Raw genomic sequence first — 16,130 nt, 5'->3', positions numbered from 1 at the left:
CTGCTTGTGTGTGTGTGTGTGTGTGTGTGTGTGTGTGTGTGTGTGTGTGTGCGTCTGTTAAAAGAGAGATCGCGAGAGAGTGAGAGAGAAGAGCGGCCGATCGTTTTGTAGTAGTTGTTGTATTGAAGCAGCGGCGGCTCAGCGGAAAGGTTGAAAACTGCTGGCAAAGAATTTGGCTGCGACGTCGACGCTGCTGCTGTCGCTGTCGCCGTCGGCGTTGGTATGCTGCTTGTGTGTTGGACTTATAAGCAGAATAGAATACTCACTGAATACAATAGAACAGCACAATTCTCTGTCTGCACACACACACACACACACATGGACACATGTAGTGAAGCACCTTTACTAGCCCCCCTTTCAATTGCCTTCCCCCCTCGCTGCTTTCATGTTGCTGTTTTCATTGAAAGCATTTGCAAATCTCAGCTCAAGATGCAAAGCAACAATAACAACGACAGCAAGAAAAGAAACCAACACCGAAAACAGCCAAAGTAACAACAACAACAACAACAACAAAAAGAAGTCGAGAAAGGTAAATACTGAACAAAATAAATAAAAACTTCAAAGGAGAATCCCAGTAGCTAACTGAAATGTCAGTGTGTAAGTGAAATTCCAATGTTTTATCTTGGCAGCAGCAGCACCAGCAGCAACAACAACAACAACAACCACTATTTGGAACCCAGCACGAATCCAACGAATAAGAACATTCCAAAAGAATGAGCGAAGTCGATCAGCAGATACCCTACCTACCAAAAGGACTAATGCATAAACCTGTTAATTATGAATTATATTTGTAAAATGCCTTGTTATTGCCTTTGAGTAATGACATATTAATTATCCATTTAATAATTATTTATAACTGGAATTTCTCTTCACTGACCTTCGCTCCACTTCATTGTCAAAGCTGAAGCGCTCGCACTTTTGCAAGCGCATCGCAAAGTAAAGGAGAAAAGCGCGACGCAAGGCCGCGGCGGCAGAGACACCAGGCTGCGGCAGAGGCTGAGACGTAGACTGCGACTGTAACAGCGAAGAACGCGCAAAAGAAATACCAATACACATTCACACGTACACACGTCTGTGTGGAGCAGGCAAAGCCATGGCTGTTGATGATGGCGGCGACGGCGGAGGGAGTGAGAAGGGAAGCTTCTCTGCCCGCTGGCCATTTGTAAGAGCTCTGCCTGCGTCGCTGTTGCCATCGTTCGCTGCTGCTACGATATCGTCACTTGGGCGCATTCCTGAGCATAATGTGAGCTTGATTTGCTGGATTCTTTTTGCTCTTGTGCCCTCCCCTCCTGCTCCCGGTCGCACTCGCGTTCGTTCGATCCATCCATCTATTCAATCCCCTTTGTTGTCTCGCTCACTCGCACGCACGCACACTCGAAATTATTTTGTTGCCGTTTTTCTTCCTCCCGATTTTTTCGTTTTTTTTTGTTTTTTTTTTTTGTTTGTAAGCTCAAATATGCGGCACACACACAGACACATGCACATACAAACACACAAGGCACCCAGACACGAAGCTGGAGCCATGTTCTTGACGGGTCGCGGGTCGGGGGTCGCCATGGCCATATAACTTGTTGGCTGCGTGGACGTGGAGTGGTGTGGTGTGGTGGTGGGGGAGGAGCAAGTGGAGACGGGAGAGCTGCGGTGGGAACCTGGCGCGCGATCTTCGATTTCTTCGAGTGTATTTGCTATGCGCATTGCTGTTGTTGTTGCTGTTGCTGTTCTTTAGTTCTAAGACCGGTTGTTGTTGTTGTTGTTTCTGCTGCTGCTGCGTTCTTGGTCAACAGTGGGCAAGTGTGTGTGTGTGTGTGTGTGAATGTGTGTGTGGATGCTGGAGCCTGTCGAGGCCAAGTCTTCAAAACAAAAATATTTTATGCAATTCCTTGAAGGTAATTTTTCGATGTCGTTGCTTTTTTTATACCCGGCAGAAGGGTATTATAAGCTCATATATATGAGTTATTCCCTTACTTTTAAATAGAAATTTAAATATAATCAATTATTTATTAATTATTCGGCACAAATTTTAAGCTATGAAATTACTTGAAAGTATTATATTAACTCAAATTGTAAAATTATTACGTTTTTATATTCTCTGAATTCTGTTTCTGGGTATTTTATAGTCGAGCAGACTCGGTTCATTGCTTTCTTGATTTTTTTGTGCTTTGAGGTTTTGGGACCTGAATCTGAATCTTGGCCGAATTGGCGCGCAATTTGACAGGGCCAAGTCAGTTGAGCCCGACCCGGCTCTTAGCCATTTCCAGTGATCGTTGCTCCAGCTGCCAGGCAGAGATTCTTCTTCGTTTTCTTGAATGCCAGCCACAGCCTGTCGCGGCTGGAATTCTATTCGAAATTCCAAGCTGGATGCTGGATGGAGATGCGGATGTTGCCAGCTTGCCAACAAAAATCTTCTCAAACTGACAGCTTTAGTTAATTCATAAGTTTTCAGTCACTTTTCAGTTTCAGCACAAGAAAAATTCCTTTGAAAGATTCGAGGAGGCGATTTACTTGCCTGGAATTTAACTGCGGCTCTCCTCCATCGCATGCCTGTGTGTGTGAGTGCTTGTGTGTGTGTATGTTAGTGTGTGTGTGCGTATGCTGCTCCGTTTTCGTTACGCTTCATTGCCGCCATCGTCGTGGTCATTGTTGTTGTCGCATATTTTGTTTTTATTATGACCGAATATTGTTGACCAGTCATGCCCTCTCCCCTCCCCCCTTTGACCAACCCATAACCCCAACCACAACGATAATGTTAATGGACATGGACACTCCTCTCTCTCTGTTTCTCTCTCTCCACTCTTCTGTTGCTCTCTTGTGTCACTCTCCGAGTGGTTGAGGTATTTTTATGACTTTTGTTACACTAACTTACTTCCTATTCGACTTTAACGATGGCATTCAAAGCTTTTTGTAGTTGTTGCTGCTGCTGTTAAATGTAAATAAAAGAGATCGCATGCTGAATAACTCCAAACTCCATCTCCCTCTTGCCCTTGCCCTTGCCATTGTCTACTCTCCACTCCACTCTACACTATGCATTCTTTGCTTGAGTGAGCGAGGAGACTGTTGATTATTATTTTTGGCTCATTGGCTGCTCTCAACCCTGACCGTCAAATTCTCTCCAACTATCGAATTTTACATTTGCCAAACTGAAATAATGAGAGTAAATTGAGCTTTTACACCCAAAAAAAAAATTCTTCAATATTGCCGCTCGCTTCTCATTGGAATGTGAGTATAGAGTGTGTGTGTGTGTGTGTAAGTGTGCAATGTCCACTTTATGTAGAGAGTCAGAAGAGACGGCGTCGAAGTTGAAGTCGCAGTCGAAGACGAAGTCGAAGTCGGTGTCTAATCTGCCTACCCTACTTTCACTCCAATTCCAGTCATCGGCATCGGCATCTCGCTCAATTCAATTTATTCGAGCCGAACTTTTCTCTAGTCGCATGCCAGTAGCAACAACAACAACCACTACAACTACAACAATGCTGTTTCAATGGTGACTGCAAACTGGCGCCGTTGTAGTTGTAGCTGCAAGTGGGTGGAAAGGCAGGGGGAGAAGAAGGGGATGACTAAAATGCAATGAAATTTCGACTGCGCTGCTGTTGTTGCTGTTGCTTTGTGTTGGGGGATTTGCCTTTTTCGGCATTGGAATGCAGCGTGTCTGTTGTGGTTGTTGTTGTTGTTGTTCTTGCTGCTTGTGGCTGCTGCGTTAAACCCATAACAACAACAACAACGAGGCAGCAAGAAAAAAAAGCTGCCTCTGAAATGTGTTCTAAATAAATTCCAATGAAATGAAAGAATCGAAGCTGCACTTAGAGATGAGCGCGTGTTATGCTCATTGTATTTAGTATATTTTGCCATTATGTCTGTTTCTATATTCACGTGAGTTGGTGTCGTGAGTCGTGAGTGTCACGCGCTCATCGCTGCTGGGGTTGGGGGCGCAGATGTACAAGTAACTCACTCGCCAGCGATACAAATTCTGCGCAGCGCAACGCGATTGCAATCTTTAGCATCGTCATCAGTGGAAGCAGCAGCGACAGCAGCAGCAACAACAATGAACATGCGGCACGGGACGAACGAGCGCTGACTGCGACAGCGACTGCGATGTCAGCGTCGACGTCAACGTCGCGCGTGCGCAGTCTCAACGGATGTCTGGCGAGTGCTGTAGTTGTTGTTGTCGTTGTTGTTGCTGCTGCTATTGTTGTTGTTGTCAGTTTACCTGTTTGCAGGCTGCAGGCTGCTTGCAGCTTTCTTGCACATTTTCTTACTCTCCTTCCAGCTTCCAGCACAGTTCAATGCATGCCCGCTCTCGCTCGCGCTCCCTTAGCTACCCCACTCGGCTGTCTGTCCATCTCGCTCACTCGCATTACGCCAAAGCAAGTCTCTCGCAAAAATCGACAAAATCAACCAATTCCCGTACAGTAGCTGCCGCGTTTTTTTATGCTTTTAATGAGCGTTTATATTGCACATGGGGCCAGGCCACATGGCCGAAAGAGCCTCGGGATTGGCATCCCAGCGCAATGGCTTCCCTCTGCCCTCTGCTCTCTCATCTCTTCTTCTTCTTGTTGTTGTTGTTGTTGCTGCTGTTGTGGTTGTGAACTTCCCATATTCATAACTCTTCAATTTATATCCAAATTCCTTTTTGTTCTCATCTCCATCTCCAACTTCGTCTCCGTCTCCATCTCCATCTCCGTGTTCGACAAACCACAAACACTTGAGTAAATAACCTATGTGATCATAATAATAATAGTTGGCAACCTCATCATCATCATCATTCCCATCATCATGATTATCACTTTGATCATTATGCTGATTTTGTGGGCAAAAATGTGTGAACAAATGCGACTTATGACGCTTGTTTTGAGGCACTCCAAAACTATTTGAATATTATTTGGCCTATTTGAATAGTACCACGGCTAAAGCTAAAAGCGAAGCTTTTTTTATGCAAAAATATTGCTAATATTTACTCAATAACTCGTGTACATTTCTAATTAAATATTAAATGTTTTTCGCCGAGGTCGAAATCAAATTGAAAAGTATTTTAAATGGTTTTAAGGTATTATTTAAAATATATGGTATTTAAATATACTGAATTTATCGAAAATTAAAGTTTAAAAGTTTTTTGGCTGTTGAAATTAAATGTAAAACTTACTAATTCAGTTTTGTAAAGAATAAAAACTATTTTATTCCAAAGTTGGATAAGGAATAAATTTTATTTTAAATGGTTCTAAGGTATTATTTAAAATATATGGTATTTAAATATACTGGATTTATCGAAAATTAAAGTTTACAAGTTTTTTGGCTGTTGAAATTAAATGTAAAACTTACTAATTTAGTATTGCAAAGAATAAAAACAATTCTATATTATCTTATTTAATTCAAAAACAAATCTAGAGCAAAGTTGGATAAGGAATAAAACCTATAAATCCAATATTTTTCGAAATATTCACAACTATTTATATTTGTAGTAATAAATATTGATTTTTTTAATAGTTATGATACACTTGGGAAAGTCTGTTGAAATCGAATATTGCTAAAGTAATTCCTAAGATGATATCATAGTTTTCACAAGAAGTCAGTTCAACTGTTCTCTGTTCTGTTTGCTGAAACCAAAGACGCCCTTTTTTTTTTTGGGAGGGAATCGGGGAAATAATTGTCGGTTGAGTTCCCTAGTACGGAGAAAAGTTCCCATGTTTACGTGCCCATTTCTCACATGTGTCCGAGGAAATAGTTTTGGCGTGGAATTTGTTACGAGCGTCGTTTGGGCATTTGACAGGTTTATGGACTTAGCGACTAGCGCCAGTTGCAGTTGCAGTTGCTGTTGCAGTTGCAGCTTCCCCCAAATTGCGGCCAGCTGACAGCTGTTCGAGTTGATGGAAATGGAAATGGGACTCCAGTTAAGAGTTACGACTATGAATTGCACGACGCACGAGTCACTGGCTGTGGAATGTGTGGCCCAGTCTGCTGCGACGCTGTCTACGGGCGTATGATTAACACTACGTCAAAAACCCAAATAGCTTAAACTGCTGACACTTAGTGTGTGTGTTTGTGTGAATGTGTGTGTGTCACTGTCAGCGTCAGCGTCATCGTCTGACGAGCTGAGCTGGCTCACTGATAAAGGCTCAATGGCTGCTGACGCATTTTGGCAAACTGATAAGCACGCAAATGCAGCACACAACTCGAAATACCCTGTAAAAAGGCAGATGAGTGACAAGGTGGCAAGCAAACTAGGCCAAAATATACTTTTTTTATATTTTTTGATTTTTGATCTTATAAATTTAAACCAATTCTAAATGAAAGGTTTTACATTAAGAAAAAGAGTTGTAAATTTAAAATAAAACATGTAAGAAAGTAAAGACAATGCGGAATTATTCCTAAAATATACCTAATATACCGCAAAAATACTGTAGTATAAAAAAGGTTATATTTTTGGTATACTGATATAGTACCATTCAAAATATACCGTAGAGGGCAGAACTAAAAGAGTTCACAATTAATTAAAGTTATTGTTGAATAAATTTATAGTCAGAATGGGAACAAGTACCTTATTTAAAATATACCATAGAGTACAAAATACGGGTATAAAAATAAATAAAATGTGTCAAATTAACAATAATTTATTGTTCAAATGTTCGCTGCTTTGTAAATTATTCAAAATCCTTCCAGCCCTTACATTAACTGCATGTAAATCAATTTCTTAATAACTATCTCAACTACAGGGTATTCTTTAGTTGTGCATGCTCAACTAGAGCACTTATTCGTAGAGCACACGCTGCAGTAGTTGTTGTAGAACGCCGGCAACGGCAACGGAAACTGGCTAAAAGTGAAACAGAGAGAAGAACTACGAGAGAGATACGCGCCACAAGCTTGGCTACGAATTGGAATACGAATACTCGCGACTGGAGAGATACGAGATACGACATATGAGATACTCGATGCGAGATACAAGATACAAGATACACATGTATCTTGTCAGTAGATAATGAGCTATAAGTTTTGCCCCGAAAATTGCAAACGCATTTCGTATTCATATCGTTTTGTATATCATTCAGAAAAAATACAAAACAAAAATAACATACGACAAACACACAGAAAACAAAAAACCTGCTAAAAACACAGTTCTTGAAATCTCTATTCAAAAATTATTCAAATTTTAATTAGCATGCCGGGGGCAGCCGTGGGAGCCAAATTCAAGTCGCATCGCATCGAGTTGTAAGCTGACCACAACACTCTGAGACACGCACATAGAAACAGCTATAGATATAGCAGAGATACAGATACATCTAAGTAGATATATAGCATATAGCATGTTGTATGTGTATCTACATACACCCTCTCCTCGGCTAGGCTGATAAATATTTGGCTTTTGCATGCCAGCGCGATGAGTTCAACGTGTCGACGTCAACGTTGTTGTCGCTTCTCCGTTGTTGTTGTCGTTGTTGTTGTTGTTGTTGCCGCTCATTTAATTTCCAAACATTTATCAACAAATATTTGGCGCTTATCATTTGTTCGAGTCAAACACCGGCGACAACAACAACAACAGCTACAACAGCAGCGTCTGAGTAACTTGCTCCATTCAACGCCATCCGCCCGGTAGCCGCATTTTGCTCTCGCTGATTTTCCCCCCTCCCCCACTTTCCCCACTCCTCCCCTTTCCACCTTCCTCCTTACTGCTACAATCCCAGCTTCAATTCTGTGTCAAATTTTGCATAACGTTTGCTCAGTCGACATCTTCTTGCCTTTGTCTTTTACTGACTGCTAATTGCTAGAGTCAAGCGGAGTCAGAGGGAGAAATACTGACAAATTATAAACGGAAAAAAGTGAGAGCCTCAAGCTATTTCAATCAATCTTGATTGAGCCCAAAGCTTAAAAAGTGTGCAAATACCAAAAAGATACTACTTAGAATTGAAAACAAAGTTTTTTCACGATGCTAAGTTGACTCCGCCAAATAGTCTTTTTATTTGGTACGTCAATCTCCATCAATCAATTAGATTTCCAAGAATAAAAAACAAGTAGTACGTTTAAATGCTCTAATTACACATGCAATATCTTTTAACAGTCATTTTAAATACTATATTTCATGAATCAATCAAGATCAATCATATGTCAATCAAGATTGATAACATTATTTCTGAAAAATCAAGTGTTTTGCAGTACTTTCTTTAAATTACATTCTCACTAAATATCATAAGACTTTTTAACTGCTGTCAATCATGCATCAATCAACATCAATCAATACAAGTTTCTTCAATTACACGCATATAAATTAGAATTTTATACATAAATAATTAAGCACTCACTATGCTTCAATTTCCATTTAAATTCAGCTTCAATCGTCATCAATCATGTGTGCACTTTGCTGTTTCTGCAACATAAAAACATAAAAAATTGTTCATTAATAGCAATTGGTAATGACTGTGAGTCTATTAAATTGCAATCAGTGGAGGTTCAATCAGCGTCAATCATGACCCTACACTTGCGGTTTTGGTTGCTAGGGTTAAGGTTTTTGTTTCATTTCATTTTGGCTCCGACTGCGGCTGAGTCAGCTGCCAGGTTATTAATTTGTTGTGGCCTTATTAGCCGTCATGGCAACCGCAGTTCCAAGTAGACAGCCAGACAGACGGAGAAGCCGGAAGGGCGGCGAGCTATGGTAAAATGTTGTAGGCAAAGCAAAGCGCAACCTAGTCACGGCCAGGGCCACAACAAAAAAAAAGAACGCCAAAGCGAAAGGATTGCACAAATTAAACCTCATCTTGAAAATTAAAAACAAAAAATAGAGAAATAACCACAAAAAAATAAACAAGAAGAAGAGGAAGGCGAAAGAGACAAGAAGAAAAAAAAGGTAGGTACAAATGATGGGCATAGAACAAATTAGAAGCCAGGCAGAGGACAGCTCAGGAAGCACCGAAGCAGTTTCAGGGGCGCGACGGGACGAGACGGGGCAAAGGAATGACTCGCATCCGGTTTTCAAATTCCAGAGCAGTTGGCAGACAGAGAGAGGGCGAGATGGGAGGAACTGAGAGCGGAATTTTGAGTACTCGAGAACTGAGCAGAACTTTAACTAAGAAGAACTGCGACTAAGGCAAGGATTGTCCCTTACTTCGATGGCTTTCTTTAACTACTCCTGTGACTGTTCCTTCAATACTGATTCCATTTAGTTATATTTCTTCCTTCATTCATTACCTTCACATTTTCTATTCCTAAACTTTCTTCACCTTCCACATGACTTCTCTTAGAATCAAAGAACTCAACTAAAAAACCATTGCTCCTCAGACTGTTCCATACACTTCTTTAGGCAACTCCTTTGACTGCTCCTTCGCTTCATACTCTAGTCCCTTACGTTCTCCTTCTGTTTTATCCTCAATTTCCAGATGACTTCACCGCTGGCCACCCTGGAGCTGCAGTACTTCAAGGCTGTCTCGCTCTATCGTCGTCGCAGCTACGAACCCTGCGTCGGAGTTTGCAACGCGCTGCTCCAAGCTGGCCACGAAAATCATGTGCAGATGTTTGCCGGCGCTGCTAAAGGAGAAGACGACGAGCAGGAGCAACAACAGCCGCAGCAGGCGGAGCACTTGCAACGCATTGGACCCAGACAGCGACGTCGTCGGGATCAAGAGGGAGCAGGAGCTGGAGGCAGCATGGGCAGCAGCTCAATTATGCCCACGTGGCTGATGGAGAGCGTGTGGCAACTCAAGATGCGGGCGTTGACCCAACGCGTCTATCTGGATGATCTCGAGGTGGACGAAGCAGATGCAGGAGGTAAGAAATGTCAAGAAATTTTGACTATACATTCTAATTCTCTTTGTTCCTGCCTCTAGTCAATGAGGAGGTGGAGTTTGAGCGCATTGCGACGGCGGCGCGTCCTGGGAGCAGCATCAAGACCGCCTTTCAGCCGCGTCCCAGCACCAGCCAGCGACGGGTTCCTTCGAGTGTGACGCACTCCAGCGATGGACGTTTGAATAGTGCGCGACCCGGCTCCGCTTTGAGTCGCCCGGGATCCTCGCTGGGCAATCGACCCGCCTCCCGCTGCGGCACCGCGTCCCGAGTGCGCGCAACTTCGGCAGCCGCCTTCAATGTGGGTGACGCTACCTCAAAGCTTTACCAGGCCTCCCGACTCAACCCAACGATTTATGCGGAGCGGGAAACGATTGTCAAGGCGCTGTTTCAGTTCCTGTATTACCACGAGGCGGATGTGCAGAAAGCGTATTCGCTGTGCCAGGCGGTGACCGATGTGCAGCGCCAGCGTCCGGCGCAAGGTTCGCTGGCCACGCCCACGAATCCCTCACGCACCGATTGGTGGTGGCAACAGCAACTGGGCAGGTGTTTGTTGGCTCTGCACTATCCACGCCGCGCGGAGCCCGCTCTTCAACAATCTCTAGCAGCTTTTTCCCACCCGGACACTTATCTGCTGCTCTCGCGACTCTATCAGCGTCTCAAGCAGCCGGAGCGTGCGTTGCTTCTGATTGGGCAGGCCCTGGAGCAGCATCCCTTCGATGTGACATTTCGTCTAGAGCAGGCGCGCATCCACGAGGCCATGTCACAGCAGGAGGATGCACTGCAGCTGTATCGCTTGGCCGCCAAGCTGCAACCGATCAATGTCGAGGCGTTGGCCAGCATTGCCGTTGGCTACTTCTACGATAATAATCCGGAGATGTCGCTGATGTATTACCGCCGCATTCTCTCTCTGGGCGTGCACACCGTGGAGCTGTATTGCAACATTGCCCTGTGCTGTTTGTACGGTGGACAGATAGATCTGGTGCTGCCTTGTTTTCAGCGGGCGCTTCTCATGGCCACTCAATCGGAACAGAAGGCGGATGTCTGGTACAATCTAAGCTTTGTTGCGGTTGTAAGTTTATTCCCCAGTGGATGAAGTTTCTCCTTGTTTAATTCCCTTTATTTCCTTAGACATCGGGTGACTTTAGTCTGGCCAAACGCTGTCTGCAACTTTGCCTCACCTCCGATGCCCGCGATGGCGCCGCTCTTAACAATCTGGCGGTGCTCGCTGCCCACAGTGGCGACATTCTGGGTGCCAAGTCATACCTTAATGCTGCCAAGGATGTGCAGCCCGATAGCAGCGAAGTGGTGGCCAATCTACAATACATGGATCTGCACTACAAGCTGTAATTGAAGGTCCTTAGACCCTAACTCTAACTGAATAGCAGGATATTCTAGGTTAGGTCCGAACGTCTGTCTGTTTGTCCGTTGGTTTGAACAGCTAGATGTAAGAGGCTATAGGAGCTAGGACTTTGAGATTTGCTGAGCATATTCATGTAATCAGTAAGCAGCTTTAAGCTATGACCACGCCCCCTGACGCCTCTCAAAACTACAAAGAGAGAATAGTGAGAGTAATTGTTAGCCTTGAGAATGGCATTAGAATTGAGACTCTAAGAATTACATTAGAAGTGGTTATTAAACTACTTCAAAATTCAGTAATTTATTCATCTTTATTTAAACTTTGCCTTTCCTAATCCCCAACCTCATCTCATGGTCGCTTCAGCCACTCGTAAATGGTGTCCAATCCCACCTTGGTGACTGCGCTGGCTTCTGCGATTGTCAGTTGTTGGCGTATCTGCTTCTGCAGCTTGGACATTTGCAGCATGAGCAGCGCCTCGTTGCGCATCTGGCGATACGAATAATCCATCTTGGTCAGCACAAGCAGTATTTTCACTTTTTGCAATCGCGGTTCCGTCAGAATCGAGTAGAAGAGCACGCCTTTAAAGTGATCCATTAATGGGCTGCCTCTTTCAAAATGTCTCGCCACTCACCCGCTGCTGAGATCTGGCAGAGATTGGATGCATCCACCACATAGATGAGCTTCTTCACGTCCTCAAAGTATTGACTCTGTCGCCAAAGCGGCGCCATGCTGCCTCCAATCTCTAGAATTTGTATAAACTTTGGCGCATGCTTGCCGCAAGGTGGTGCTGCTTGAGCGGCAGCTGCATCAGCTGGCGGACGCGGTTTGTCGCCATTGGGAGACTTCTCGGGAAAATGTATGCGATAGATTCCAGTGCCGATGGTGGGCATGGAATAGCTCGTCTCGTCTATGGAGTCTGGCTCTTGTAGTGCCTTGAGCAGATGCGTTTTGCCCGCACGCTTGGGACCCAAGCAGATGCACGACATGTCTAAAACTTAATACCCAAAAATCTAGCCATTGATTCAACAAACTTTAGCGCCCTGGCAACCATTTTTTAAATACGCGCGCCCTAGCAACGCCATCTACCAGATAAAGTTGAAGCGTTTTTTATATTTCAATTAGCACTGCTTTGCCCTGCTTGCTTTTGTCTATAGAGCCCTGGCTAATATGTACATTTCAGATTATGGTATAAAATACTAAAAAATAATTTTTAACTGCTCCCACTTACCAAACTGCATTTTTCAGCTATTCGGATGTGAAAAAATGCCGTTACACAATTTTCTATTTGCAATTTGTATATTAACGATAAAAATAACACTCAGCTCCAAACACTTAAAAAAATAAAAAAAATCACACACATTGTCTATTTTTCGCGTAAAACCAGACAAAAACAAGCCGCTTAAATAGACGCGTCTCATTTTATGCGCACTTTGAAAATATACTACTGAGCCAAGCTTTCTCACCGCCATTCGTGTGTGAAAAAACGCCGTTACACAATTTTCTACTTGCAATTTGTATGCAAATTGCTTTTGTATTTTAAAGAAAAAAATAACACAGAACACTTACAAAAAAAACACACACTCTTCGTATATTTTTCGCGTAAGCCCGGCCAAAAACATGCCCCTTAAAAAGACGCGTCTCACTTTAAGCGCACTTTGACAATATACTACTGAGCCAAGCTGTCTTCACCGCCATTTGTGTGTGCAAAAATGCCGTTACTCAATTTGCGATTTCCAATTTATAAGCGAACTGCTTATACATTTGAACGATAATAATATCACTGGACACTAAACACTTAAAAAATAAAAAAAAAACACACTCCGTCAATTTTTCGCTAAAAACCGCACAAAAATAAGCCACTTAAAATGACGCGTCTCACTTCATATGCACTTTGAAAATATACTGCTAAGTGTAACCAGGTGGCAGTGCTAGACTATGCCCACCTTTAATAATCAAACATACCAACCGTTCTCCATCTTCGTCAAGCTGTGGTCACTTTGTTTTTTTGCCGCATCATTGTAAACAAGGCAAAACACATCGTAAATTTCAAAAATCTTTTTTTAAAATGAGTGAAATCGGATTCAAGAAGCAATTTGCCATCGACATAAATGGCATAAACACAGAGTTTGTGTTTCACGTCTTCGACAACAAGTGGATGCTGCTCATCACACAGCTGGGCAAACTTCCGGCGCTCTACAATGTGCAATTCGATGTGGGACGCGACGAGCGTGTTATTCCCATGCTCCATGGACCAATTCACAGCCCCGAGATGCACGTTTCCGTGCCTGTGACCATGAACTGTTGCATGGGTGCCGATTCGGATGAGATACGCGGTGGCATACAGTTTTTGGTCAATGAAACTACACTCAACAAGTGCCCCACAGAGCTACTGATAGGACTAGGGCTCAAGCAGCTGGACTCGCCAGGGCTGCGAGAAATTGCCAAGGTGCTGGATCAAGGCGTATTTTAAGCTCACACATAGTAGTCACAAATGTTCTGAACTGCCAATAGGACAAGGCCTGCAGAAGTCGGACTCGCCAGGGCTGGATCATTACGTATTTTAAGCTCACACACATGCTCTAAGCATAACCCACAATAGTATCGCTGCCCATTAGACCAGGGCTGATGCAAATGAACCCGTCATAAGGCGCGCAAAATCGATTGGCTTAGTTTAAGTAAACACAGAACCCACAATAAATACAAATTGAAATCGAGTCACTTTTTAGTAAACAATTATATTTCCACGCCGCATTCTTTGTACATTAAAACGTGTACGAAAAAGTTGAGGAAAGATAAAACTTCACTTTACATACGCAGGGGATGTTGATGTTGCTTAGGTATGTTACAAGTGCTTGCTTCTTAATCGAAGAGACCGAAGCCCATGTCATCGTCAGACACATCAGACTCCTCCTCCTTCTTCTTCTCTTCCTTCTTGGCCTCAGCGGCGGGAGCGTCAGAGGCAGCAGGAGCAGCAGCACCGCCAGCTGGGGCAGCACCAACGCCGGAGCCAATGTTGCTGATCAGGTCCTTGACGTTGATACCCTCCAAGGCCTTGGCGAAGAGACCGGGCCAGTAGGGCTCAACATCAACATTGGCGGCCTTCAAGATGGTCGAGATTTTCTCACCCTGCAAGCAACGATAACAATTAAATACATTTCGAGTGTAGTTCATTAGTCGTTAAATCAAGTCTGAAGGCAACAACCAATAACAATATGTTGTTGATTGCGCTTATTTTTACAGATTTGTTTTTGACATGGCAGAACACAAACTTACAGTGACGGCGACATCATCATCAACCAAGATGAGGGAGGCGTAGACGCATGCGAGCTCAGCTTTAGTGGTCATTGTTGTACTGTAAGCTTAATTAATATTTGGTGCAAGTTGCCAAAAATTAATATTTTCAATAATCGGCCTTAGCTCGAAGGAGAACAAGCACACTGGACAAAATCCTAAACCGGAAAGAACGCAAAACGCTAAGTTGGCTGTGGTTGTCGTATTATCAGCCTCGAAACGTTGTGAATGTCAAAAACTGCAACGCATTACGCTTATCAACACTGTAAGTAAACATAAACAATGCTGGTAATATAAATTCATGGTTACTTTTTAGTCATTAACAAAAACAAACAACATCAACATGAGAAAGTTCACAAAAATAATATACCAATATTATCACACTTGGCGCATTTACGGCTGAGCGCGAAAACAAATTAAAATCGTTAAGTTGGCTGCACAAACAGTTTACCCGCTTTACCAGCACTACAAATAAAACATAAACAAAGTCTATCGATAAATATTTTGCAAACGTAAACAAAAAACCGCGCGCAACATGGAAGACGTAGAAATTAAGAAAGAAAACGAAACTATAATTGAAGCAGAGGAAACTAAAGATGAGGACACCAAGGAGAACCTCGATAAAATTACCTCACTCAAGTCCCTCGGTCCATTTATTGCTGCGCGCGAGAACAGCAAGAACACAGTTTACCTGAGTGATGTTCCTTCAATTTGCAAGGAGCAGCCTTGCATGCTGGGCGTGGACGAGGCAGGACGCGGTCCTGTGTTGGGTCCCATGGTTTATGGCATATCCTACTGCCCCCTGGAGAGCAAGAAGGCACTCGTGGATTTGGGCTGTGCGGATTCCAAACAGTTGACCGAGGAGAAGCGCGACATCATCTTCAATGAACTGAATACGCTGGAATACGCCAACAGCTGCATTGGCTGGGCAGTGGAGATCATATCGCCAAATGTGATTAGCACCAGCATGTATCGACGGACAAAGTGCTCCTTGAATGAGGTCTCCATGGATTCCGCCATGGGGCTCATACAACATGCCATCGATGCGGGCGTCAACATTGCGGAGGTCTATGTGGACACCGTGGGTCCTCCAGAGAAGTACCAGGAGAAGCTGCTCAAACGTTTTCCCAATTTTAAAATAACTGTGGCCAAAAAAGCCGATTCCACCTATCCAATTGTGTCGGCGGCGAGTATTTGCGCCAAGGTGACCAGAGATCATGCTCTCAAAGTCTGGCAGTTTCCCGAGGGTTTGGTCATCAAGGACAATGCCTTTGGCAGCGGTTACCCAGGTGATCCAGTAACTAAACGTTTCCTCACCGAGAACATCGATCTGGTCTTTGGTTTCCCCCGTCTGGTGCGCTTCAGTTGGTCCACGGCGGAGAATGCTTTGGCCGACAAAGCTTACGAAATGGAATTCGATGAGCCCGATTCGGAGAAACCCAAATATGCAGGGACCAAGCTGACCAAGTTCTTCAAAGGCACTACGAAGACGGGCGAGGTGAAGCGCGAGGAATGTCGCTTCTTTAAGCAGTGTCATCTGGACAATGTCGTCGAGTTTTAGTATCTAATATACTCTGTAAAATTATGCAACTAAATATACAACTCTATTTATATTAAACCATTCCTATGCACCTTGTAACTATTTCAAATTAATTCGACGTCAAATTATGTAAGTCACAAACCATAGCAGGTATTTCTATCAGTGCTTAGCGACGACTCA

The 16,130-nt window shown here is 43.5% G+C and overlaps 5 protein-coding genes across 7 annotated transcripts; 3 read left to right on the top strand and 2 right to left on the bottom strand.

Moving 5' to 3' along the window:
- Window positions 1–168: 168 nt before the first annotated feature.
- LOC117565762 (tetratricopeptide repeat protein 8) lies at window positions 169–11,503 on the top strand. 3 transcript variants are annotated; one of them, XM_052001928.1, is made up of 4 exons: window positions 169–529; window positions 9,357–9,744; window positions 9,804–10,831; window positions 10,891–11,503. In XM_052001928.1, exons 1-4 carry the CDS (start codon window positions 386–388, stop codon window positions 11,107–11,109), a joined length of 1,779 nt encoding a protein of 592 aa, XP_051857888.1. In that variant the 5' UTR covers window positions 169–385; the 3' UTR covers window positions 11,110–11,503. The 3 variants fall into 3 exon arrangements, with proteins under 3 accessions (XP_051857888.1, XP_051857889.1, XP_051857890.1); XM_052001929.1 differs by lacking the exon at window positions 169–529 and adding an exon at window positions 7,104–7,197; XM_052001930.1 differs by lacking the exon at window positions 169–529 and adding an exon at window positions 8,780–8,827.
- LOC117565763 (uncharacterized) lies at window positions 11,451–12,187 on the bottom strand. Its single transcript, XM_034245030.2, has 2 exons — window positions 11,751–12,187; window positions 11,451–11,697 (listed from the first exon to the last, which is right to left on the bottom strand). Exons 1-2 carry the CDS (start codon window positions 12,103–12,105, stop codon window positions 11,468–11,470), a joined length of 585 nt encoding a protein of 194 aa, XP_034100921.1. The 5' UTR covers window positions 12,106–12,187; the 3' UTR covers window positions 11,451–11,467.
- A 923-nt stretch (window positions 12,188–13,110) lies between these two features.
- LOC117563569 (uncharacterized) lies at window positions 13,111–14,197 on the top strand. Its single transcript, XM_034241953.2, has one exon. The coding sequence runs from the start codon at window positions 13,185–13,187 to the stop codon at window positions 13,587–13,589; it is 405 nt and encodes a 134-aa protein (XP_034097844.1). The 5' UTR covers window positions 13,111–13,184; the 3' UTR covers window positions 13,590–14,197.
- On the bottom strand, window positions 13,835–14,594 carry LOC117563570 (60S acidic ribosomal protein P1). Its single transcript, XM_034241954.2, has 2 exons — window positions 14,393–14,594; window positions 13,835–14,245 (listed from the first exon to the last, which is right to left on the bottom strand). Exons 1-2 carry the CDS (start codon window positions 14,462–14,464, stop codon window positions 13,979–13,981), a joined length of 339 nt encoding a protein of 112 aa, XP_034097845.1. The 5' UTR covers window positions 14,465–14,594; the 3' UTR covers window positions 13,835–13,978.
- On the top strand, window positions 14,537–16,017 carry LOC117563568 (ribonuclease H2 subunit A). The gene is made up of 2 exons (XM_034241950.2): window positions 14,537–14,675; window positions 14,727–16,017. The coding sequence occupies exon 2, from the start codon at window positions 14,946–14,948 to the stop codon at window positions 15,969–15,971; it is 1,026 nt and encodes a 341-aa protein (XP_034097841.1). The 5' UTR covers window positions 14,537–14,675; window positions 14,727–14,945; the 3' UTR covers window positions 15,972–16,017.
- Window positions 16,018–16,130: the final 113 nt, after the last annotated feature.

This window comes from Drosophila albomicans, chromosome 2L (assembly GCF_009650485.2).
Source record: "Drosophila albomicans strain 15112-1751.03 chromosome 2L, ASM965048v2, whole genome shotgun sequence".
NCBI lineage: Eukaryota > Metazoa > Arthropoda > Insecta > Diptera > Drosophilidae > Drosophila > Drosophila albomicans.
This window is presented reverse-complemented; position numbering and strand designations above follow the sequence as displayed.